General features: G+C 39.6%; 1 protein-coding gene across 4 annotated transcripts in view; it reads left to right on the top strand.

Annotated features, from left to right (window-relative positions):
• LOC132824938 (coiled-coil domain-containing protein 91-like) overlaps window positions 1–27,916 on the top strand; it is a 187,864-nt gene that overhangs the window by 91,412 nt on the left and 68,536 nt on the right. For all 4 annotated transcript variants that reach the window (XM_060839829.1, XM_060839830.1, XM_060839831.1 and 1 more), the window contains one exon: window positions 9,010–9,117. In XM_060839829.1, coding sequence (XP_060695812.1) covers window positions 9,010–9,117 — 108 coding nt within the window. The remainder of the gene's footprint in view (window positions 1–9,009; window positions 9,118–27,916) is intronic.

Genomic DNA, 27,916 nt, shown 5'->3' with positions numbered 1-27,916 from the left:
CTGACTGTGTGGAGTTTGCACGTTCTCCCCGTGTCTGCGTGGGTTTCCTCCGGGTGCTCCGGTTTCCGGATGTGCGGGTCAGGTGAATTGGCCATGCTAAATTGCCCGTAGTGTTAGGTAAGGGGTAATGTAGGGGTATGGGTGGGTTTCGCGTCGGTGTGGACTTGTTGGGCCGAAGGGCCTGTTTCCACACTGTAAGTCTAATCTAATTGTGAATGCATGGAATGCGTTGCCAGCTGTGGTGGTGGAAACCGAGTCATTGGGGACATTTAAGCGACTACTAGACATGCACATGGATAGCAGTGAGTTGAGGGGTGTGTAGATTAAGTTACTATATTTTACATTAGGATTAAACCTCGGCACAACATCGTGGGCCAAAGGGCCTGTTCTGTGCTGTACTTTTCTATGTTCTATAACCATGTGATGTAACTGATTATTTTTCCTACAATCATGAGTGTTTATCGAACCACTCTCCTAACTATCTTGAATGAACCACTGGATTTGCCTTTCAAAGGTTCATCTTGGTAGCCAACAAGACCACTGCTTAAAATGCTTTAATTTGTCTGCCAATTCTTTTATCTTTGTCTGTGAAATACTATAATATTTTTGTGCTACTTTACATACCTTTGCAAGTCTTTCCAGAAACATGGACACATAATCCAACATTGCAGATGTATTTTTGTTTTAAGAACCTTATTTTGATCAATTTTAATGGACCGTTATCTCATGGCAAGGATCAATTTAAATGGACTAAATCCAGTAATTTATTAGGAGAACCTCTGGTAGCAATAATGAGAAATCTAATTCTTTATCCCAGTCCTTTGGGCATTCATGATAGTGTGCTATGCTCATGGATCTCTCTAAAACTCTGTTGTGGATGGTAAGCAATTGAATTAAATTGGTTTTTTTAACCTAAACCTCTGCTGATGTTCAGGAAAATCTCTGACATAAATTTAGAAGCTTGATCAAATTATACTTCACTTGGTAGCCGTTATGAGTAAAAGAAAATCTGAGTTAATATTTCCACTGGTACCTTATAGTTGTAATTGTTCTCAAAGAAATAATCTGTGGAAAACAGGTTGTCATATCCATAATTTAAAGTATATACCAAAGTCCTGTTTTCATTTTAGGTAATGGTTCTGCACAACCTGCTTGCAGTTGACTGACTCATACTTCACAAACCAATGTGGATTTAAGAATGCTAGTTTGATTATATGTTCATGTTTTCCCACTACCTGAATGTATGACAAATTGAACAGAATTGCAATTTGTCCTTACAAAATCTTGACCAAATAAAATGTTTAATGATGCTTGAATTTTTCATATTCTTCTATGTCCTGCCAAAAGAATTTTGTGTGCCACCGCAATTTCTCTTTATGATATCTGAGCAGTACCACAATCTGATGAATAACTGTCCAGGGGTTTCTGAGGGTGTCTCCAGTTCCTCATCAGAATTCCAGTTCTAAAATTCCAGCTTCTGTGTGAGCTGATGGCTAACTTAATTCACTCTGAATTTGTTTTCTGATCCTTAATTAACAAAGACATGGCAATTACTACTTCTGAATTATCCTTATTTTTAAAGGTCATTTCAACTACTGCAACGTCTACTTCTGGTATTACTTTGATCTTTGATCTTTCTGGTCACAACACATGATGGAAAACCACCTGGAACCTGCTCTAGTAACTGTGCCATCTCTTTAGCCTCACGTTGACTTTGTGATTATCGATGAAGCTCTAATTTTCACTCCAGCCAACTCATTCCCTAGGAGCAAATCTGTTTTGACCACAATAACTACTTAACAATTCCAATGACAACTGACCAGACAACAAGCCACTCTCCTGTCAGTCTTTGGACAATGAAACCCGAATATACTCTCCACTTATTTCATTGTGTAACATTTTGGCCTTCATTGAACTTTCTGGAGTTGAAATTAAAACCCTTTTCAACTAAACAGTTTGAGTGGCATTTATATTTCTTCTAACATAGTTACAGATTTAACTGCCTATCTACCTTTTATTTTATCCTCCTGCACTCACAACAGTGTTTAACAGCAGTCTCTTAGCTTCAGTTAAAACTACAATTTGATCTGTATAATTTTCCTTAGAATCATAGAATCCCTACAGTGTGGAAAGAGGCCATTTGGCCCATCGAGTTTTCACTGACCATCCAAAGAGCATCCCACCCACCCCAAACCTGTTCTTGTAACCCTGCATCTACCATGGTTAATTCATCTAGTCCGCGTGTCCCTGGACACTGTAGGCTAATTTAACATGGCCAATTCACCTAACCTGCACATCTTTGGACTGTGGGAGGAAATCTGACCATCTGGAAGAAATCCACAGAGACACTGGGAGAAGGTGCAATCTTTACACACACAGTCACTCAAGACTGGAATTGAACCTGGGTCCCTGGAGCTGTGAGGCAGCAATGCTAATCACTGAGCCATTGTGCTGCTCAAGTTTTGATTTTAACCTCCGTTGAAGTACTGGTGTTTTGTCTCGCTTGATATTTATTTGTCTTGGTCTGTTGTGGTGGGTGATATCATTTCCAGTTCTTTTTGAGAGGTTGGTAAATGGGGTCCGAATCGATATGTTTATTAATAGAGTTCCGGTTTGAATGCTATGAATTCCCGTGCGTGTCTTTGTTTAGCCTGTCCCAGGATGGAAGTATTGTCCCAGTTGAGCTGGTGTCTCTCTTCGTCTGTGTGTATGAATACTAGTGATAGTTGGTCATGTCTTTTGGTGGCTAATTGTTGCTCATATATCCTGGTGGCTAGTTTCCTGCCCATTTGTCCAATGTAATGTTTGTTGCAATTCTTGCAGGGTATTTTGTGTATGGTGTTCATTCTGCTGGTGGTTGGTACAAGGTCTTTTAAACTCATCAGGAGCTATTTCAGTGTGGTGGTAGGTTTGTGGGCTACCATGATGTCTAAGGGCCAGAGTAGTCTGGCCGTCTTCTCCGAGATGTCTTTATGTATGGCAGGGTGGCTAGAGTCTCTGGGCATGTTGTGTCATCTTGTTTTGGTCTGTTGTGTAGGAATCGGCGGACTGCGTTTATCGGGTACCCGTTGTTCCTGAATACGTTGTATGAGTGTTTTTTCTTGGCCTCTTATAGTTCCTGGCTGCCTCTAGTGTATTGTGGCTCATTTAAACAATGTTCTGATGCAGTTCAGTTTGTGACTTTTGGGATGATTGCTCCTGCAGTTGAGTATGTGGTCAGTGTGTGTGGCTTTGCTGTAAAGGCTAGTCTGCAGCTCTCCATTGGCTTTTGGTTCTCCTGTGATGTCTAGGAAGAGGGGGATCTGTTGTTATTCTCTTCCTCTTTAGTGAACTTCATACTGGTAAAAATGTTTTGTGTTTGTGGGTTTCTTCTAATTTGTTGCATTTCATGATAAGGGTGTGATCCACACAGCGGACCCAATCTTTGGGCTGGATCATGGAAAGGGCTGTACAATCTAATCTCTGCATAACTGCTTCTGCCAAGAGACCTGATATTGGTGATCCATAGTGTCCTGTTGATTTGGTTGTAGATCTTGTCGTTGAAGGTGAAGTGGGTTGTGAGGCGTAGATCTACTAGTTTGAGGATGCTGTCCTTGCTGATGGAATTGATGCTGTCAAGTGTTTGTGGCCTTGGTTTGTCTAGCAGTGAGGCTAGTGTTTCTTTGGCCAGGGTCATGTTATTGATGTGAATAGGGCTGTCATGTCAAAGGAAACCATGACCTCGTCATCCTCTACCTTGGTGTCTTTGATGTTAAGGAATTCCTGGGTGGAGTGGATGGAGTGGTTTGAGTCTTCTAGGTGTTTCAGATTGCATTGAAATTCATTTGCTAGTTTGTATGTCGGTGTCTCGAAAGGTGAGACTATGGGTCTGAGTGGGGGGAGAGGGCTTCTTTATGTACCTTTGATAATCTGTAGAAAGCAGGTGTGTTGGATCCTTCAGATTTCATTCTTTTGGAGGTCTGTCTTGTTAAATTCACCTGTCTTGTGAAGTTTTCTCAAGGGATGCTGTAATACAGTTTTCTAGCTGTGGCATTGGGTCCATCGTCGCCTGTTGATAGGTGTTGGTAACTGCAAATAGTGTGTTTGCTTTTTCAATGTATTGTGTCCTGTTCAGGATGAGTATCATGCACTCTTTGTCTGTTGGTAGGATTGCAATATGTCCCTCTTTTGAGTCCTTCCAGTGCTTTCCTTTCCAGAGTGTTGAGGATGTTCGGTTCTTTCTTTCCACTTAGTGTTGGTGCTACTTGTCTGTCTGGCCTGCTGGATTTCTTCCGTAAGCCCGTTGTCTTTCAGGGTGGATTCCAGTGCTGCTAGGAAGTCCTTTTTGCCCACGTAACTGGTTGAAGTTTATCCCTCATACTAGGACAGCTTTTTCAATGTCTGTGAGTAGTTGCTCCGACAGGTTCTTTTATGCAAGTCTCTGAATTGTCTGTGTTTTCGCTCTGCATGAGCTTGGCCAGTTTTTCTTCTAGGGTTAGTCTTTTCTTTATCTTGGTCTGCTGTTATTTAGTGTTGATGGCTTGTTAAGCGTACTTGTCCATTCATGGTCAGTCATGTTAGTGTACAGAGTTTTTTGGTGCGGAATTTCTCATTCGTAGTTGTAGAGTCGGTTGTGGGCATCATTTCTCATTTGTTGTAGCACCCTGCAGCTGTTCTGTTCTGCTGTTCTTCTAGTTTGCGTGTGATGAGAGGTAGTTTGCATTTAACACATCTGGTGATACCTGTTTACTGCGGCATTAATTTATTGCTAACAGTTTTGAACACATTTGATGGCTGAAGGTGCACAGCATTCTAACAGAAAATTCCAAAGGTCTGTATTTCTTTGAGTGAAAGAAATTCTCATCACTGTGTCCTAAATGGCTAATCTGTTTGTTCCCCAGCTAGTAAAAACACCCTCCCAGTATCTACCCAATCAATCCCTTAAGAATTTTGTATTTTTCATTGATATCAGCCCTTCTGGACTCCAACTATATCTCCTCATTGGACAGTCTCCCTGTCTCATCTCAAGAATTAGCTTGGAGAACCTAAACTGCATTCCTTTCAATGGATTGCATAACCTTCCTAATGTAAGGAGACTAAATTGGACACAGAATTTCAGATCTTCACTAAGGACCCATCCAGTTGCAAAAAGACTCCTTGTTATAGTTCAATGTCTTTGTAATAAGGCTGACATGCCCTTCTGCAAACATGAAATTTGGCTAAATTGTTGTAAAGCATCTGATACTGTGCCATTCTATTGAATGGTGAATAAAGTCAGAGAATGCAAGATTAGGAGACAAATAACCGAATGGAGAACCAGCTGGTATCAAGGCACAAAGAATCGAGTCAGGATATAATAGAGTCATAGAGATATACAGCATGGAAACAGACCCTTCGGTCCAACCCGTCCATGCTGACCAGATATCCCAACCCAATCTAGTCCCACCTGCCAGCATCCGGCCCATATCCCTCCAAACCCCTCCTACTCATACCCATCCAAATGTCTCTTAAATGTTGCAATTGTACCAGCCTCCACCACTTCCTCTGGCAACTCATTCTGTACACGTACTACCCACTGCATGAAAAAGTTGCCTCTTAGGTCTCTTAAATATCTTTCCTCTCTCTCACCCCAAACCTATGCCCTCTAGTTCTGGACTCCCCAACCCCAAGGAAAAGACTTTGTCTGTTTATCCTATCCATGCCACTCATAATTTTGTAAACCTCTATAAGGTCACCTTTCAGCCCCCGACGCTCCAGGGAAAACACCCCCAGCCTTTTCAGTCTCTCCCTGTAGCTCAGACCCTCCAACCCTGGCAACATCCTTGTAAATCGTTTTGAACCCTTTCAGGTTTCACAACATCTTTTCAATAGGAAGGAGACCAGAATTGCACGCAGTATTTCAACAGTGGCCTAACCAATGTCCTGTACAGCCGCAACATGACCTCCCAACTCCTGTACTCAATACTCTGACCAATAAAGGAAAGCATACCAAATGCCTTCTTCACTCTCCTATCTACCTGCAACTCCACTTTCAAGGAGCTATGAACCTGCACTCCAAGGTCTCTTTGTTCAGCAACACTCCCGAGGACCTTACCATTAAGCATATAAGTCCTGCTAAGATTTGCTTTCACAAAATGCAGCACCTCGCATTTATCTCAATTAAGCTCCATCTGCCACTTCTCAGCTCATTGGCCCATCTGGTCCGGATCCTGTTGTAATCTAAGGTAACCCTCTTTGCTGTCTACTACACCTCCAATTTTGGTGTCATCTGCAAACTTACTAACTGTACCTCTTATTTTCGCATCCAAATCATTTATATAAATGACAAAAAGTAGAGGGCCCAGCACCGATCCTTGTGGCACTCCTCTGGTCACAGGCTTCCAGTGTGAAAAACAAACCTCCACCACCACCCTCTGTCTTCTACCTTTGAGCCAGTTCTGTCTCACTAAACTTGCTAATCAGTCTCCCATGGGGAACCATGTCAAACACTTTACTGAAGTCCATATAGATGACATCTACTGCTGTGCCCTCATCAGTCTTCTTTGTTACTTCTTCAAAACACTCAATCAAGTTTGTGAGACATGATTTCCCATGCACAAAGCCATGTTGACTATCCCGAATCAGTCTTTGTCTTTCCAAATATATGTACATCCTGTCCCTCAGGATTCCCTCTAACAACTTGCCCGCCACTGAGGTCAGGCTCACTGGTCTATAGTTCCCTGGGTTGTCTTTACCACCCTTCTTAAACAATGGCACCACGTTTGCCAACCTCCAGTCTTCCGGTACCTCACCTGTGACTATTGATGATACAAATATCTCAACAAGAGGCCCAGCAATCACCTCTCTCGCTTTCCACAGCATTCTCTGGTACATCTGATCAGGTCCTGGGGATTTATCCACCTTTAGCCATTTCAAGACATCCAGCACTTACTTCTCTGTAATCTGGACATTTTGCAAGATGTCACCATCTATTTCCCTACAGTCTATATCTTCCATAAACTTATATATAAGGTAGTTACTATTAATTAAGTGGTGGAAAGTGATGTTTCACAAGAATCATTGTTATCCCCAATTTATATTATGGATTTTGACTTTCAAATTGCAGTAGCAATTTCTCACTTCTGTTGTAGGAAAGGTTTTGGAAAGGATTATAAGAGATAAGATTTATAATCATCTAGCAAGCAACAATTCGATTTCAGATAGTCAACATGGTTTCATCAAGGGCAGATCATGTCTCACAAATTTCATTGAGTTTTTGAGAAGGTGACCAAGCATGTAGGTGAGGGTAGGGCAGTTCACGTGGTATGCATGGGCTTCAGTAAAGCCTTGATAAGGTTCCACATGTAGGCTGTTGGAGAAAATGCAGAGTAAATTGGTGGGTCCACTGGCTGGTAAGAAACCACTATGTGGGACTGTCTCTAAATAGTTGTAAATTTGGGAAGTGTAATTATTTTACTTAACCTGTTCAGCAATGTTATGATGCTCCTGTAGAGCAGGTACTTGAACTCAGGCTTTTGATAAAGAGTTTTGATGAAGATTTGATAGATTGGCTCAAAATGTTTCCACTTGTGGGGAAGAGCAAAACTACAGGCCAGAAAGTCACTAATAAATCATAACATTTAGGAGAAATTTTGTTAGCAGAGAGTGATGAGAATATCGACTCTGGGTTATCCTTGAAATGAATGGTATAGTTGCATTCAACGAGTGGAGATGAGTATTTGTGGTTGAAGGTAATGTAGGTATCTTTAATCACTTATTCAGAGATGTTCTTACACATTTCTGGAACAGGTGGCTCTTAACCCCAGGCCTTAACCCCTACTCTACCACTGTTCCACAAGAGCCCTCCAGAAAGGAATATAGAACTATGCTAGTAGATGAGGAAAGTTATGAGCATAAATGCTAGCATGGACAGTTTGGCCGAAATGGCCTAGTTCCAGGCTATAACATCCTTTGTGATCCTTATTTCAATTAGAGCATTGGTCCTTCTGTATTTCTATTTTGTGTAATTTACTGTGAAGAGACGTACCAAATAACGTTTCTGCCATTTAATTAACCCACCCACACTCTCGTTCCATTATAATTACTCTTGGAAGGTAGTAACATTTTTTTTCACAAGGCTCTTAATTATCAATAAATATTGTTGACATTCTGTGCAGCTGTTGATGCCAAATTTGTGAGTTACTTTATTACTGAAATATCCACAAAAGAAAGAAATGTGGCCAATGAAAGGTGAAAAATAGCAACAACTTAGAAATTTCAAAATAATCACTGATATTCATGTTCAGCAAAAGCAAACTACTTAGTTAATCTGGAAGGAATGAAAGGAGTTACATCTTTCCAAAGCAATGTTTTTGGATCAGAAAATGATCTGTGGATCTCTGTCCAGTCTCATCAATTAGCAGTTTTGTAGCATCAATACTTTTTTCATAAAACCCTGGAATGGTTTTGGATAGGATACTATAGTTGTCCTACCACACCCTACAACGAAATGTCTGCCTCATTGCTTTTTATGCTCCACTTCTTGGAATTTCCATCTGCTTTTACTTGGCTTGACATTTTTAGCATCATCCTGCCCCATGAGATTTCACAGCATGCAGATTTAATGTCCAGAGGATGTGGTATTTGTCAGTTTGTGAAATATGTCTGGTGGTTCTTCCTTCAGCAGCTTTCATTTGCCTGCATCCTGTGTGGTCTGCCTTTGGGTCACAAAGTTGAGTCCACTTCTGTCAAGTGAGCAGACTCTCTTCCCAGCTGCTTGTGATATGCCTGAATTTGCAGAAGAAGCTGCCTTTTAAAAGAGAATGCTGACTAGGATATTAAGAATACAGAAACTTTGGGTCAACTTGTATCAGACTAATCTTCATTGCTTTATATTAATAACTTTCAAATTAAAAGAGTAAATATCCCAATAGATATTTTCTAAAAGAAATAAATCTAATTGTGATTGATGTTTTCTATTTAGTTTTTTAAACTGAAAAAAATGTTGGCGTTTAATACTAAAATTTGTTTGAATTATTCTCTTTGTTGAAGGCATTAACAAAGTCTGCTGTGCAGCAGGAGCAAGAAGCAAGCAGAATACATCTTCAGTCAGCCACAGAGAGACAACTGCAGAAATGTGAAGAATTGCTCAACACACAGGTAATGTAATTGCATTACAGTAGTCCCCCTGTACCCACGGAGGATACGTTCCAATACCTACCGTGAAAGCCCGAAACGGCGGACAGGTGTGAACCCATTCATTTCAATGGGAAACGTACCTTCCTGGCAGCCTCCTGGTCCCTGGTTCTGGAACGTTCCCTATAATATGTTTGGGCCGCAGTAAACCGCGGTTAACTGAAACCACGGTAACCAGACCTGTGGATAGGGGGCTCGCCCTGTATTTTGTTAACAACTGTTAAGCTTTAAACTTGACAAAGTGATTTTTCTCTCCCTGTCCAACTCCACCTGTAAGCAGCTTTTGATGTGGTTGATTACACCATCCCCCTCAACACGTGCACTCCAACCAAGCTGGATGGGACTATTCTTTATCAATCTTATCTATTTAATGATACTAGTGTGCCTAATTAGATTTTCAAGGGTTGCATGCACTATTAAGGACATTAATTATAAGCATACTTAGTTTTCACAAGAATGCTGATGGCATCCAACTGTAACTCAGCACCCACCTCTCTTGACTGTCTCACTGTAGCTAAATGATCAGGCTTCTTATCTGGAATTCACTACTAGATGATCAGACGTTTCCTGCAATTAAATATTTGGAAAAACTGAAAGCATTGTTTCCTAGTCCTCGCTTCAAACTCCGTTCTGTAGCAGCCAACATTATCTTTCTTCCAGGCAACAATCTACGATTAAGCTAATGAAAAAAAATAAAGTATTGCAGATGGTAGATAGCTGACATAAAACCAGAACGTTCTGGAGAAACACAAACTCTGAAGTAGAATTGTATTGGACTCAAAACATTAACTCTTTCTGTTCCCACAGATATCTCTCGACCTTTTGAGTTTCCCCAGCATTTCTGTTAGTATTTGAAATTAAATTAGTCTGCTTTCACATTTGATTTGATTCCACATAGTGAGGTACGATTTCATTTGTTTTATGACGAAGATAGTCTGTTTCCATCTCTATAACACTGCATGACTTCTGCTGGCTCAACTAATCTGCTTCTGAAACCCTCATTCATGCTTTCATTAACCCTTGACATGACTTCTGTCATACGCTCCTGACTGGTGTCCCGTACTCTATCCTTTTTAAAGTTAAGGGCATCTATTATCTCTGCTGCATGTATATTAATGTTCCCCAAGTTCTGTTCATCTGTTGTCCCTGTATTTGCAGATCTGCATTGTTTCCTGGTCAAACAAAACTTTATTTTAAGATTTTCTTCCTTTATTAACAAAAATCTTAATCGCCTTGCCTCTTTCCGTCTCTGAAGTGTTCTTTAGCCTTAGGACCTTTCCCTCCCTGATGCAATGATAATGTCCTTATCTCTAGGTGACTTCCGGATTGAAGTTGGACGTGCCACTGAACTGTGTTGAGACACATTGAAATAGATTGATCAAAAATAATTTTTGGCTCTTGAGATGCAGTAATCATGTCCTCACCTAAGGGCCAGCAACTGTGTCTTAACTCTTAAGTTTGCAGATAATGCAAAATGTGGAAGAAGAGTGCTGTGTAGAATCCAGAAAGATGTAGACAAGTTGGTGGAGCAGGCAGATGCATGGCAGATGAGATTTAATTCAGAAAGCTGAGGGATGATGCATTTTGGTTGGAAGACATTGAAAGACAACATTAAATAGGGATAGAATTCTAAGTGCAGAGGGTGAAGGAGCAAAGGGACTTGGTGTATGTGTGCACAGATTCCTGAAAGTGACAGGAGAGAGAGAGAGAGAGAGAGAGAGCAGTAAGTAAAGCATACAGTATCCTTGGCTTTCGAGGTGGAGTGCAAAAACAAGGAAGTAATATTGACCTTGTTTAAGATGCTTGTTAAACATCAGCTGGTGTTCAGTTCTGGGTACTGCCATAGTGGAAAGATGTGACTGCATTGGACATAGTACAGAAGCAGCTTGCAATAATGATTCCAGGAATGAGAAACTTCAGTTAGGAGGATAGATTAAACAGGTTTGGGTTTTTCGCTTTGGAGGGAAGAAGGAGAAGAGAAAATCTGATAGAGATTTTCAAAATTGTGAGTGGAGCTATTTCGAGTAAATAGGGGGAAAGTGTTCTCACTCTTAAAAGGAATAAGAGGGCACAGAGTTAAAGTGATCTGCAAAAGACCAATGGTGAAGTAAGGGAAAACTTTCTCACTGAGTTGTTTGTGAATGGAATGCACTGTCTTGAAGTATGATGGAAGCAGGTTCAATTGTTGCATATGAGGGCATTGGATGATTATTTGAATAAGAATCATGTATAAGGATGTCGGGGAAAACTGAGATTGGTACGAGGCAATAATGGTTGTTTAATGCACTGCTGCAGGCATGATGAGCCTCCTCCTTTGCCATTGCACTCCTGTGACTTATGTCCAAATACAGGTTGAAAAGAACTGTTTGTGAAGTTCGTCACTGCCAATTTTTAATAACCATTCAGTTGAATATGTTATGTTGTGGCCTGTAGAATAGAAACAATGCTTTTAGTGATAAATTGTACTGTACATCATGCCACTTGTACAAAGATCCTGAGGGGCAGACAGGCAAGAGGAGTGGAGACCACAAACAAATTAGATATGATTTTATTGAATGGTGAAGCAGGCTCCAAAAGCCAAAAGACCGACTCATCCTAAGTCCTTTGTTTCTATCTAAAAGTAACAAGAGAATAGAAGTACAGGATTAAGGCCTGACTCAGAGTTCATTTTTTAAAAAAATGTCAAGTGTAACATACAAATTCAATAAATTATAGGCTCAAATTCAAACTGAAGCATAAACTTTGTAACCATTGCTGCAGGAGGATCAAGACTTGGAATTGACAATAGCAAATTATAAGTCATGTAGGAAAGGTTGGGAACCAGATTCAGGAGGAGCAGTTTACGTGATGAAAGCTGAAATTAATGTTCGGGGGTATAACAAGAAGTGAACAGGCAATGAAGACTTTATGCGTAAAATTAAAGCACAGAAAATGATTTAGGCCTTTGAGAGAATTGCAAATAGACATTTGGTAGAAGCTGTGAAGTGGCTGAATGGATAAATGCAGAGGTTAGACAAGCACATAATAAAGGCAGATTGGGTTTAATTGAGCATTTTAGTTTTTGTGGAAAAATTGATAAGCAGACAGGTGCATATTATAATGGTAGTGAATTTCTTTAGCATGGTTTTATATGACACCATGTCTTGCAGCCAATAAAATGGAATGCCAAATTTGATTTAATAATGAGAAATGAGGCTTTTGGATAGCTCAATAGCGTGTGAATATTTATCAATGGAAACCATCATGAAGTTCAATATTGTGCTTGAAAGAGGGAAACATGACAAACCTTTTGGAATTCTAGGCTCGGATAAGGCTGACTTCAATAGGAAAGATGGAGACTGTCCACAATAAACCAGGCAAATCTGTGAATGGAAAAATGACATAAGAATCAGGTGAATGTTGTTTGGAAACAATTTAATGTGACATAGAACAAATTTATATCTCAAGGGGACTGATTCTATTATCAAATGAAAAGCTATGGCTCACTAAATATAACAAAGAACAAAGAAAATTACAGCACAGAGACAGCTCCTTCAGCCATCCAAGCCTGTGCTGATCCAGATCCTCTACCTAAACCTGTTGCATATTTTCTAAGGATCTGTACCCCTCTGCTCCCTGTCCATTCATGTATCTGTTTAGATATATCTTCAATGACGCTATTGTGCGTGCCTCTACCTCAGCTGGCAACGCATTCCAGGCACCACCCACCTTCTGCGTGAAGAACTTTTCACGTGTATCTCCCTTAAATGTTTCCCCCTCACCTTGAACTTGTGACCCTAGTATTGAGTCCTCCACTCGGGAAAAATCTCCTTGCTATCCACCATGTGTATACCTTTGGGTTTATGTCGCACTACACGTGACCCCATTGCACTACACAGACAGTGTCTCTCTCTCTCTCTCTCTCTCTCTCTCTCTCTCTCTCTCTCGTACACTCCCACATACACCCTCTCAAAGACTTAAATCCCTTTACACTCTCACACATATACACACACCCTCTCACAGACACTCATAAACCCCCCCACCACCACAAACACGCATACATATACATAGAAGCTTGTGGGGTGAATTTGCACTTGCAAAATTACATTTTACTTTGCTCAAAACTGCTTGAATCCATCTAAGATTCTGTAAATCTGTTTTTCAGATTACAATCAGTCTGACCATTTTGGCACAGACAGCCTCACGGGGAGCTAACACCTTCAACATCTTATCTGGGTTGACATGACACCAATTGTTAAAGTTTACTTGCGAATGTAACTTCTAAAAATAAGTTGAGATTTACATATGAAACAACTGAAACCAACATGGTCATTCTAAAACATGAGAGACTTAATAAATAATACAGATCTTTTTCAATATATAATTTCAGTTACATTACACTGTAAACCTTTGCTATCAATTCTGTGTCTTACAATCTTATTCTCCACAATCAGTAGTAGTGGAAGGGAGTTTCTCAAAATGGAGAACTGTGACCAGTGCTGTTCCACAGGGATCCGTGGTGGAGCCACTGTTGTTTGTGAGAGATATATATATATTAAATAAATGATATACTCCTGATGAAGGAGCAGCGCTCAGAAAGCTAGTGCTTCCAAATAGATGGTGTGAAGTTTTTAACTTTGTACACTGCAGTCCAACATTGGCATCTCCCAATCATGGATACCTCTCATGATTTTGTAGACCTCAGTCAAGTTCACCCTCAACCTTTGTCTTTCGAATGAAAATAATCCTAATCTACTCAACCTCTCTTCTTTGCTAGCACACTCCATACCAGGCAACATCTTGGTGAACCTTCTCTGCATCCTCTCCATAGCATCCACATTCCAAATGTGGCCGATACAAAGTTCCATACAACTGTAACATGATCTGCCAATTCCTGTACTCAATACCCTGTATGATGCAGGAAAGCATGCTGTGTGCCGCCTTGAACACTCGATCAACCTGTGTTGCCACCTTCAGGATACAATGGACCTGAATACCCAGATCTCTCTGAACATAATTTTTCCCAGGGCTTTTCCATTTACATGAAAGTGAGGACTGCAGATGCTGGAGATTAGAGTCAAGATTAGAGTGGTGCTCGAATAGCACAGCAAGTAAAGCAGCATCTGAGGAGCAGAAAATCGACGTTTTGGGCAGGAGCCCTTCAGGAATTCCTGATGAAGGTCTCCTACTCGAAACATCGATTTTCCTGCTCTTCGGATGCTGCCTGACCTGCTGTGCTTTTTGAGCACCACTCTAATCTTTCCCATTTACTGTATAGTTCGCTCTTGAATTGGGTCTTACAAACTATGTCACCTCACATTTGACTGGATTGAATTCCATCTGCTATTTCTCTGTTCAACTCTCCAATTTATCTATGTTCTGCTGAATTGTCTGACTGTCCCCTTTACTATCTGCTACTCTGCAAATCTTAGTGTCATCTGCAAGCTTGCTAATCAGACCACCTATACCTTCCTCCAAATCATTTATATATATATCACAAACAACAGTGGTCCCATCGTGGATCCTTGTGGAACACCGCTGGTCACAGTTCTCCATTTTGAGAAACTCCCTTCCACTACTACTCTGTCTCCTGCTGCCCAACCAGTTCTCTATCCATCTAGTTAGCACACCCTGGACCCCATGCAACTTCATTTTCTCCATCATTCTACCATGGGGTACCTTATCAAACACCTTACTGAAGATTAACATTTAAAGCAAAAGCTTAAAAAAAAGCAGAGATTCTAGGAAATGGCCATGAATAATGAAGTAGTAAAAGCTGTAGAAATCACTGCATAAAATTTACTGTTTAGGAAAAAATGATAAAGAACAATTATATTCTTTTGAAAACTGAAGACAGTAAGACGGTCTGTGAAAGGAATGAGAAACATTTTGAACATTTACTTTGTGTCAGCATTTACAGGAGAGAAAAGAGGTTAGTATGCCAGACACCTGAAGGAAATTAATATTGAATCAATCAGGGACAGTTCAACAAAATTAACAGTAATAGTGAAATAACAGTAATGAAGGAAGTATTGACATTAAAGCATGCCAAATCTCCAGGGTTTGATCACTTCTGTCAAAAGATTTTAAAGGAAGTAGTTGAGAACATTACAGATGCCCTAATTATGATCTTCCAAAGTTCTCTGAATTTACAAAACATTATTTTTATGCTGGTTACTTACAGTAGGTCCTGACAATCAACTATCAATTATTATCTGCATTTTTAATGACTACACCTCTTCCATAGTCCACTTGCCTGCCAATCCGCTCCATGCTCTTTCACAGTATAAATGATGCTTTGCCCCTTTACTGGTATTCTTTCTTCTTTTTTTATTATTAAATCTGTGCTTGCCAATGACTCAAGTACATGTTTAACAGCAACCCATTTGAAATAGTGGTTACTACATAAAAATTACAGGCATTTTGATTGCAGTAGCAGTGATCTGCAAAGGGCAGCTCCTTTGCATAGATCAATTCATGGCCTTCCTAAAGTTGTCTTAGAATTACTGGTCAGTTACTGCCTCATCAGCATATTCTTGATCATCAGTAAAGTGATGGAAGAGGTAATCAAAAATGCTATCAAGCAATACTTAATAAGCAATAAACTACTCACTGACAATTAGTGTCGATTCTGCAAGGGCAACTCAGCTCTTGACCTCATTGTAGCCTTAATTCAAACATGGACAAGATCCATGGATGAAATTCCTGAGGTGAGGTCTTTCACGTCAAAGACACATTTGACCAAGTAGAATCAACGGGTATCAGGGCACTAGTTGCAGCCATATTTAGCACATAGAAACACTGTTGTGTTTGCTGGAGGGTCAGCCATCTCAGCTTCAGGACATCTTTGCAGGAGTTCCTCAGGGTAATGTCGTCGACCCAACCATCTTCAACTGCTTCATCAATTACCATCCCTCCATCATAAGGCCCAATAATGAGGGATGTTATTGGATAATGTACAGCGTTGATCACCACTGTGACCTCTCCGGTATCATAGCAGTCCATGTTCAGTTGCAACAAGATCTGGACAATATCCTAGCTTGTGCTGGCAGCATTCACTCCATAAAAATACCAGGCAATGACCATCAACAATAGGAGACAATCAAGCCATTGCCCTTAACATTCGATGGTGTTACCACCAATGAATACCCCACGATTAACATTTTTAGGATTACCATTAACCAGAAAGACAACTGGATTTGCCACATAAACACTGACTGACTACAAGAGCAGATCAGAGGCCATTAATACTGCAGCATGTAACTCATCTCCTTACTCCCCAAAATCTGTTCATCATCCACAAAGCACAAGTAAGGAGTGTGATGGAGTACTTCCCACTTGCCTGGATCGGTGTAGCTCCAACAACACTCCAAAGGCTTGATACCGTCCAAGACAAAGCAGCCTGCTTGATTGGCAACACATCAACAAGCATCCACCCCCTCCAGCACTGATGTTCAGTAGCAGTAATGTGTACCATCTACAAGATTCACTGCAGATATTCACCAAAGATCATTGGGGCATAGGTTTAGGGTGAGAGAGGAAAGATATAAAAGAGATCTAAGTGGCGACTTTTTCACTCAGAGGGTGATACGTGCATGCAATAAGTTGCCAAAGGAAGTGGTGGAGGCTATTACAATTGCAACATTTAAAAGGCATCTGGATGGGTATATGAATAGGAAGGGTTTGGAGGGATATGGGCCAGGTGCTGGCAGGTGGGACTAGATTGGGTTGGGATATCTGGTCAGCATGGTCGAGTTGGACCGAGTTGTTTCCAGGCTGTACATCTTTATGACTTTATATAGCATCTTCCAAACTCATGACCCCTTCTACCTAGAAGGACCTGGACAGCTGATACAATGGGAACACTACCTACAAGTTCCCCTCCAAGCCACACATCATGCTGATTAGGAATTTATATCACCATTCCTTCACTGTTGCTGGGTCAAACTTCTGGAATTGCCTCCCTAAGGACATTTTAGGTCAACCTACATGTAGATGACAGTTCAGGAAGACCGTTCACTATCACCACCTCAAGAGCAACCAGAAATGTAATAAATGCTGGCCAACCAGCAATGACCATGTCCCATGAATGAAGAAAAAAAACTGTATGAATTAAAACTCTAATTACCTTGTAAACTCCCCTTAAGTGCTTTCACATTTGCAAACAGACACCGACTGGGAAAAAAAACATGAATGGGTGAAACTAAGAAAGCAGTTCAGTAGCTTTTGTTTGCATAATCTACTGAGATGGTTGTTGTGCTGATTGGAGTTTTGCATCTCTGTTTTTCTTTTCTGGACTTATTCACTGTTTTGCAGGAGGCATAGGGGCTGTGTCACACTTTATAAAAGATCTCTGACTTATTATTTGCAAACATTATAGCAACTGCTGGAGGACACACAAACTGGTTTACTTCCAATTTAAAATAGATCTTACTGTAAAGAACAAATATTGCTCCCAAACTGACAGAAGTCTGCAGACTTCTCTCTTCTTTGTATTAGCTACTTGAGAACCAATCTCATTGTTGTTGCCAGACAGAAGGCGTTTGTCATCAATAACTGGTCACTAGTCTACCGATCATTAAACTATGTTTTGCCAACACATGCTCCAATTGTACACAACCCTTCAGCTTCAGCTCACCTGCAAGCTATGATCCAGTCACTGGAATCAACAGTTGTTTAAACAACATTTCCAATGAGTGTCCAGTTACTTGCTTTCAAAATATGTCTTGGTTTTAAAGCATGTCTTCTCTGATTTCATTCCACATTTAAAAATAAAGAAAACTACAACTTATAATTGCCTTTTCATGTTGATATTCAGTGATTTTTTTTATTCCTCCTCCATCAACCTGAGTCCTTTCATTCTTCAACTGGCCCTTTTAACTGATCTCCCCATGATTCTGCAAAATCATGTTTCACAACTTTCTAGACCTTGATAATTAATTGGTTTGTGTAAAGAAATCTTCACGAAAAAGAAACGGAAGATTATTTGAGGAGCAAATGCTCACCAATAATTTGATTAAACTTCCAATATAATGTAGAAGATCCTGGAAAATAGATTGAAGCCAAACGTATTATTCACCATTTGGTATGCTCAGTTTGGTGTAAGGAAGAATTGTTAAAACTGGAGAGGCAAAAACTGAAGGCAGAGCCTAACGTACCTGACAAACCTGTTAGAATTCTTTGGAGGTAATAAATAGGTTAGACCAGAGGAAATCCAGCAGATGTTATCTATCTAGACTTCCAAAAGGCTTGCGATAAGGTGCCTCATGATCGGCTGCTGAGTAAGGTGAGGGCCCGTGGTGTTCGAAGTGAGCTACTAGCATGGATTGGGGATTGGCTGTCTGACCGAAGCAGAGAGTTGGGATAAAAGGTTCTCTTACAGAATGGCAGCTGGTGATAAGTGGGGTCCTGCAGGGTTCAGTGTTGGGGCTGCAGCTGTTCACTTTATATATTAATGATCTGGATGAAGGGCTAGTGTATGTTAGGTGGGCTTGGGTCGGCGCAACATCGAGGGTCAAAGGGCCTGTACTGCACTGTATTTTTCTATGTTCTATGAAGGGACTGGGCGCATTCTGGTGAAGTTTGCCGATTATATGAAGTGAGGCAGACAGGCAGGTAGTACTGAGGAGGTGGGGAAGCTGCAGAAAGATTTAGACAGTTTAGGGGATTGGTCCAGGAAATGGCTGATGAAATTCAACATGAGCAAGTGTGAGGTCTTGCACTTTTGAAAAATGAATACAGGCATGGACACTTTTCTAAATGGTAAGAAACTTCATAAAGCCAAAGTACAAAGGGATCTGGGAGTGTTAGTCCTGGATTCTCTTATTGTTGATTTGCAGGTTGAGTCCATGACTAAGAGAGCAAATGTAATGTTGTCATTTTTCTCAAGGGGGTTGGAATATAAAAGCAGCAATGTGCTTCTGAGACTTTATAAAGCTCTAGTTATGCTCCATTTAGATTACTGTGTCCAATTTTAGGCCCCACACCTCAGGAAGAACATACTGGCACTGGAGTGTGTCCAGCGAAGATTCACATGGATGATCCCTGGTATAGTAGGCCTAACATATGCTGATTGACTGAGAATCCTGGAATTGTATTCTTTAGAGTTTAGACGGTTGAGGGGAGATCTAATAGAAACTTACAATATAAGGCATGGCTTAGAAAGGGTGAATACTGGAATTTGTTTCTAGATGGTGCGGAGACTAGGACTCCTGGGCACACCCTTAAAATTAGAGGGGGTCAATTTAAAATGAGACACTACTTCAGCCAGAGAGTGGTTGGCCTGTGGAATTCATTGCCACAGAGCGCAGTGAAAGTCGGGATGTTGGGTGTCTTCAAGGCAGAGCTTGATAAATTCTTGATCTCGCAAAGAATTAAGGGCTACGGGGAGAGTGCGGGTAAGTGGAATTGAAACGTCTATCAACCATGATTAAATGGCGGAGTGGATTCGATGGGCTGAATGGCCTTGCTTCCACTCCTGTGTCTTATGATCTTAAAAACAATGATGGTAGTGTTAAGTGAAAGAAGCATAGAATACCAGCAAGACGTTACACCTACTTTGCGGATTAGTAAATAAAGGTTTTACATGGTTGAATTGATAAAAGCTGCTGAAATTGTTGAAGGCTGTCAAAATTCATTGGAGAGTTGAATTATTTTACTCTCTACATGAGTCACAATGGTATTTGGTGAAACTGAACCTGATGCAGAAAAACATGGGGTTAGACAAAGATGTCTCCTGTTAACATTTTGAATAATTTGATATTGGTTTTATCTCAATATGAGGTATGTAGGCAGAAGAAATTGATTTGCTGTTGATGCATGGGTTTCATATAAATGAATACTCTAAAGAAACAAAGAATGACTTTCATTTTAAGTAATGATTTTCACAGCACTAGATATTTCAAAGTGCATTCTGATTAATTAAGTACTGTACAACACAGAATTACTGTTTAATGTGGAAATTGATGCAATGGATGTAGATCCTACAAACCTTTTGGGGTATTATTTCTGCTGCCAGAAAAAAAAACACAGTTGGGCTGCTGAAGTTGTTGAGGTAGTTTCAGGCATTTGCACTTTTCAACTATGATGTTTAACTACCACACATGTAGCCCAACCTCCAACACAAAGTCTGGGCCAGAAAGTCAGGGTTCAAGTCTCACTTGCCCCAGAGTTGTGACGTATCCGAACAGGTTAATGTAAAAAGTATACATTTTTAGCCCAATCTCAGTTGTCTGTTTTTCCATTTCTGCCTGTTGGTGAAAGTTGTTGGCTTCCAGTGATTGTCAATAGCAATTTTTAATGCAAGTCTTTTTTCTAATATTAGATGGAGTTCCTTTCAGAAGCGAAAACGCAACTATATGACTTGTTGATAAACCAACATAAAGCATATAAATTTTAACTTTTGGAAAAAATGCAGTGATACGCAGTATATTCGTATAAATAATCTTGTCGGTTTACAAGGGTGAGAAAAACATTTTTTCATCGTTCACCTTGACCAACTTCTTCGAATAAACATAGCAACATTCATATAAGTAGTATGTTCATGTGAGTTTGCACAAAGCCTAATTACATTAAGGATGCTGAAATACTGGTATTTATTTTAGATGCTGACTTCTCAATTTACCGGAAAAGAACAATCATTGTTTATTTTCTATGTTTGATATCTTTTGCAGTTGACTTAACACTGAATGAACATTATTAACAAGCAATTTCCTTCCCCAATGCCACAGTGCAGATCATGTGAAAGGAATTGATCCTTGTTTTTAAGATGTAAGCTGAATTGGTAATTGGGTGTTACATTGAACTTGTAGTGTCCTCCGATTATCGAATTGCTTAATTAACCCTTTGATATTCTGCGACATGAATTTAGGGAATAAAATATATATAATTGTAACTTGGTATTTTGCTTTAATTGGTAGTTAATATGTTACTCCATTACAAACTTGGTGCTTATATCTATCTAATTCCAAAAGAATTTTTCTACACTTCACTACTTAAAAGATAAAAGATCTGCCTACGTTTAGAGGAAAAGTCTGGTATGGTTTACTGGAAATAGTAAAACCAAATAAATGATTCTCTGGAGTGTTTTGTAGGTTCTAAATGTTAAAATGTGTTTTGATGGAGATTGTATTGACAGCTGTTGCTCCACATGTGTTTAACTTGGATGTTCCATCTAAATACAACTTGTGTTATACAATGCAACTGCTTAAGGACATTTTAGTTAGACTTATTAAACAAAGCTGAAAGAATAAATAGTTGCCTTAGTTCTCTTCTGTAAGCATTTTTGTACAATTACTTTGTGTTTGTTGCAGCATGTGGTACTTAGGAGGGGAAAAAAAAACTATAAACCATGTTTTACTTGTTCCTCTCTCCCTGTGTCCCATAGACTTTTAGCTCTTCATGCCAAAGTTTCTCAAACAGCAGGTTAATGGGAATGTTGTCACCATTCTATAATCTAGTGAATTCAAGCTGCCAAATGGGTAGGAAAGGCTTCAGTATTACGCATAACCTGTTAATACTTTTGAAGAAAATGCATTTTATCAATAATAATGGACTTTAAAACATGAATGCCTGAACTTAAGTTACTGAAGTGCAAATTGCTGAAAATGTGAGAACAATTTAATTGATCTCAATATCAACATTCGAGAGATGCTAAATAAAATGATTTCTATCTGCATCATTTAATATAGCAAAGATTAATCAATGACGGTCAGCACAATTTTGTTCTTTCTAGAAATAAAACAGATAACTGTAAGTGTAAAGTATGTAGATTTTCAGAAAGTGATTGCCTCACAGAAATTTGCAAACGTCCGACAAGCTATATGAGATTGATTGGTGGTTGGCAGTCTTAAGGATATATAGGGACACTGTTAAGATGACTAGGTGTTGCTTGGATTGGAGAATAGTGTATTACAGATGCCATTGCTTGTTTCACTTTTTTTTAGAAGTGTAATTATACAGTTTGGACTTGTGTATATGGAATGCAGCCATAAAATGTAAAGTAGAAATTTTGACTTTTTCTGATGAAGCACTGGGAAAGTTCAAGAGAGTGTTGTGGAATTTAACTGTATAAATTTTAACAAAATATTAGACAAGTCACCAAGTAGAAGTTTGTTTTAAAAAAAACGAATGCAGCAGGAGAGTCATTGCTAAAGTGAAGAAAAAAATGGCTCAGGATCGAAAACTGTCATTATCAGTGGCTATTTTTCAGACTGGAATATATAAATCATGATGTTCCCCATGAATCAATGTCAGGATTATCATATAAATGGTAATGATCTGTCAATCCATTCCTTAGCCAGCAATTGATTAATACCATGAGTTTGTTCATTTACAATATTAAAACACATTATACATTGTAATGTGGGCATTATAACATGTTAACTGATTTCTGTGTGTGCAACTTGCAGACCCACAGAAAACTGAGTTGGATTTTGTAATATGGTGTACAATTTCAAAATTTGTCAATGGTATTAAACTTGGAGGACTGACAGACAGTGAAAAGACACACCTGGAACAGGGTATACATCGACTAACTGGCAATGGGAAGATGGAATTTAAAACAAAGAAATGTGAGGTGATGGGATAGGGAAGGTCAATATAGGCTTAATTGCACTGATCTAAAGAGTGTGCCAAACTAGAGGGATCTGGGATGCATGTGAGTTGACCTTTTGAAGATGGCAGTACATGTTGTCATCTCACTAACAATGTACATGGGATCTTGGGCTTCATAAATAGATATGTTGAGTACACAAGCAAAGAAGTTAAACTAAACCTTTACAAGTGCTGATTGGACCCCATCCAGAAAATTGTGCCCAATTCTCCTCACTACACTATAGGGAGGAGGTAAGGGTCCTTGAAATGCAGGGTGCCTGGTGCTCCTAAGCAAAATATATTCCAACTGTTGGATTAGCTGTTTGTTCACAGCTAGCCTGTCATTATGAATAGTTATCTGATTCCCACAAGCTATGATTACCTCAGCATGGGAGTTCCAAGATCAATTTGATTGACAGCTCAAACAGTTTATTGGTGTAGGATTGTGAATAGACATTTGTTTTTACAAAAAAGTTGACCACCTGAGGTTTAAAAGCTTTGAATGGAATTTCATGGCTAAGATTTTTTTAATATTGTGAAATATTATTGTAATATTATACACATACCTTATTTAGCCATAGCATGACTCCTGATCTCTGTCTTTAGTAGATACTGGGTACGTTGGCAACAAGGAGTTTATAAGTGGACATGAAGGTGGATGGGGATATGAATATGTGGGCATAGGGGATATGAATATGTGGTGGCCTGGAGTGGATGGTGGGGGTGAATAGTTTGTGAGGGGTGTGAACTAGAGGGTCTAAATTTTATATAATACCTGTGGCAAAGTCCCATAGAAAGGCTTACACGGGCACTTGATCTCCTGGTTGATGCCTCCAGTCTGTTTCAGGGATGATGGACCATCTTTAACTCTGCAATGTTGCCCAACAGGGTGAAAATTGGATTTGATTGGGCATTTTCTATTGAGATAGGCCTGTCAATTCAGGATATTTCCTGAGTTGGGTTGCCCATCTCGATAGCAAAAATCCACCTAATTTCTTTTTATGGGATGTTGCTGGAAGCCAGCATTAATTACTCATCCCTAATTGCTGTTGAACTGATTGGTTTATGGGCTGTTTTTGACAACAACTAAGAGGCAATAAAATTACTGTGTATCTGGTCCCACATGTAAGTCAGACCAGTCAAGGATGGGTCAATTCCTGATTTTATTAATGGAATTTAAATTCCCTCCTCTTCCAAGGTGGAATTTAAGCCTGTGCACTGTCAAGCCCACATCGTTTATGTCGTTTGCTTTTGAACTGTGGACAAAGATAAAAGGAAGAAACTGTTATAAAAGAAGGATTTGGAGGTACGGGGGTTGACAAAGTTAAAAATCACACAATAACAGGTTGTAGTCCAGTAGGTTTATGTGGAATCAGTAGCTTTCGAAGCACTGCTTCTTCATCAGGTGGTTGTCTGGTTATAACCTGGTGTTGTGTGATTTTTAACTTAAAAGAAGGAGACTGTGCAAAGTAATGCTTGCAGTCTTTTAAGAAAAAAACCATGTTTGCTCGAGCAAATTATGAATTGGATACACTATGTTGCGTTTTCATAGAATGGTGAAATCAAAATGGAGCCGATGGATTCTGAGCTAGAAGACAATTGCTTCAGAACAATGTTTTGATCTGGCCTCTGATCAGGTAATCACGTGGGGGCCAGTACAGCAAAAACACCTAGCCTGTAAAGAGAAATTATCAAAAATATTCTGGCTCTCTCCTGTGTGGAGATACAGGAAAGTCTCTAGTAATAGATAGCTGGCTTCTATTCGCCTTCCTTTGCAGATTCTCTTGTTGAAAGAAAAACTGAAAAATTGCCATTAGACATCAATAAAGGGGTAAATTCTGTGTAAGGGGTAAATAAAGTGAAAGACCAAACATCAAGCAATCTTGTGTTAATATTAAATAATTGAAAGGAAAAATAAAATTTAATCAATTTATTCCTGTAGTCTAACGTGGTGCTGTCTTTGATCTTTTTTCTCCTTTTACACTTAATATGCATTTCTGCATTGTCTCTGTATTCTGTCTGTTTGTGGAGTGGTGAATGTTGGAAGCGATAGTTATAAGTTAACAATTCATTTTTTTTCTGCCAGTAATTAAAAACAATCTGATTAAAAGGAATACTTGTTTTCTTGTTACTTACAGATACCTGATGTATATTTTCTTTTAAACTGTGTATGTCAATTAGGTAAATTAGGGACTTTAGATGGTGTGAATAAATTCTTTCACATTTTACTAACTCTGAGAATAGTGGGGCGTGATTTCCAGACCTTGCCCATGTGAGTCACGACCATGCTCAGTACATTTGCCTGGGTTTCTCAGATTACGAGCATTCTGTGCCATGGTCTTACCAGACCTTTGGGCTGCTCTTAAAGAGAGACAACTGTTGGTAATTTAACCTGTGGGAAACCATATCTCAGACAATTACCAGTACAGTGACATTACTACCATTCTTTACAGTGACAAATAGTGAGGACTATAAAATACATCGTGAAGGATACGTTATTAGCATGTACAGATGGGTATCAGTAGAGATTTACAGTGCATGCTCAGATTATACATTTTAGGTGAAAATAAACAGAGATGGAAGTAATAGGTAATGCAATACAAGGAGTTGTGTGAGTGAGGGAATAAAAACCTAGCAATCTTAAAAATATCAGTTTAATCAAGTATTAATACAGCAACAGGCTGCTGATTCCATAGCAGTGAAAGCTTCTATAGGTATATGTGAAGATTTGTGAAACGTAGGTCCCTTATAGTCGGAAATAGAGGAAGTTATAATGGGGAGCAAAGACATAACAGACCAACTAAATTCTTATCCTTCACAAAGGACTCAAATAACCTTTCAACAATGTTGGGGAACCTGGTCTAATGAAAGGGAGGCACTCAAGGAAATCCATATTAGTAAAGAAATTATGTTGAAGATATTGATGGGATTAAACCCTGAAAAATTCCCAGGGCCTGACATGCTATATATCAGAGTACATAAGAAGTGGTCCTAGAAATAGTGGATGCGTTGGTGTTTATTTTTCAAGATTCTTTGAATTTTGAAACCGCTCCAAAGCTTTGCAAGGTAGCTGATATAACTCCGGTAATTAAGATAGGGGTTAGAAAGAAAACAAGCAATTAAAGGCCAGTTAGCTTGACATTGGCAATTCATTGGCCCAACTATCTTCAGCTGCTTCATCAGTGAACTTCCCTTCATCATTAGGTCAAAAGTGGGAGGTTCACTGATGATTGCATAGTGATCAGACCACTTGCAACTCCATTCACATGGAAGCAGTCCATGTCCAAATTTGGCAAGAATTGGGTTTGAAAATTGACAAGTGACATGTGTGCCACATGATTGCCAGGCAATGACCATCACCAACAAGAGACAACCTAACCACTGTGCTTTAACATTCAATGGCATTACCATCACTGTATCCCCCCACTATCAACATCCTGAAGATTACCATTGTCCAGAAGCTGTACTGGACTCTCCATATAAATGCAGTGCACATTAGAGGTTAGGAATGCTGGAGCAAGTAATTCATCTCCTGATTCCCCTTGTAGTCCACCATCTACAAGGCACAAGTCAGGAGTGTGATGAAATACTGCCCATTTGCTTTCATGAGTTCAGCTCCAGCAACACTCAGGAAGCTTGACACTATCCAGGACGAGGCACATCATTTGATTGGCATCACATCCAGAAATATTCAGTCACTCCAGCGCTGAGGATTAGTAGTAATAGTGTGCATTATCAACAAGCAGAAATTTACCAAAGATGCTTATCATCTTCCAAGCCAGAACTAATTCTGCCTAGAATAACAAAGGCAGCAAATACATGAGCACGACACTGCTTGCGAATTACCCTCGAAGGCACCCACCATCCTGATTTGGAAATCTGTTGCTGTTCTTTTGCTGTCACTGGGTCAAAATGCTGGAATTCCCTTCCTAATGGCAATGTGGGTCTATCTTCAGCACATGGATTGCAGTGATTCAAGAAGGCTTTTCATTACCATCTTCCCAAGCTTCCCAAGGCAACCAGGAAGAGGCAATAGATACTGACCCAGCCAGTGATGCCCATGTCCCATAGGTGAATTAATGAAAACATCGCTAGTGGGGAAAATTATTACGTTTTTTTTGAACACTTAGAAAACAGTGACAGGTCTGCAAAAGAATCACCAGGAATTTTATGAAAGGGAAATCATGCTTAACAAATCTATTGGACCTTTTCGAGAATGTAACTAGTCAAGTTGATAAGGAACAACCAATGGATCGGTTTACTTGATCTTTCAAGGAAACGTTTGGTAAGGTACTGCATAAATGATTGCCATGCAAAATTAAAGTGCACAGGATTGGACTTAGTGTACCTGAGTACTTGAGAACTGATTGAAAGATGGGAAACAGCAAATGGGAATAAATGGAGTATTTTTCTGAGCAGCAGGCAGTGATGAGTGGAGTATCACATGGACTAATGGTTGAATCTCAGCTATTTGCAAAATGTATTAATGAGTTAGATGAGGCAACTAAATGTAATATCTCCAAGTTTGCAGATGGCACAAAGCCGAGTGGAACAGTGAACTGTGAGGAGGATGCAGAAATGTTTGTTGAGATTGGGACAAGTTGAGTGAGTGGTCAAATGCATGGAAGTTGAAGTAAAATTTGGATGAATGTGAACTTATCCACTTTGGTAGCAGAAGAAGTAGGAAGATTATTGTCTGAAATGTGACAGGTTGGGAAACTGGGAGCAGCAACAATGCCCTGGTGTGCTTGTACACCAGTCGTTGAAAGTAAGCAACTGGTGGTCAAAAAGGCAAATGGTATGTTGGCCTTTATAGCAAATATTTGAGTACAGGAGCAAGGATGTTTTGCTCCAGCTATACAGGTTTTTGCTGTAACCACAGCTGGAATATTGTGTGTATTTTTGGTCTCCTTATCTGAGGAAAGGTGTGCGGCAAAGGTTTACCAGATTTGTTCTTGGAATGGCACTCTGGTGAATGAAGAGAGACTTGATCGGCTAGGGTTATATTCACTGGAGTTTAAAAGAAGGAAGGAGGCTGTCACAGAAAACAATAAAATGCTAGCAGAACTACATATTAAACATCAGGATGTTCCAGATGATTAGGGAGTTTAGAATCAAAGGTCTCAATTTTAGGTTATGGGTTAGGCCATTTAGGATTGAGATGAGAAATTTCTTCACCCAAAGAATAGTG

Source organism: Hemiscyllium ocellatum, chromosome 19 (assembly GCF_020745735.1).
Source record: "Hemiscyllium ocellatum isolate sHemOce1 chromosome 19, sHemOce1.pat.X.cur, whole genome shotgun sequence".
NCBI classification, from domain to species: Eukaryota; Metazoa; Chordata; class Chondrichthyes; order Orectolobiformes; family Hemiscylliidae; genus Hemiscyllium; species Hemiscyllium ocellatum.
The sequence above is the reverse complement of the archived record's forward strand: the minus strand, read 5'-3'. Positions and strand labels throughout refer to the sequence as shown.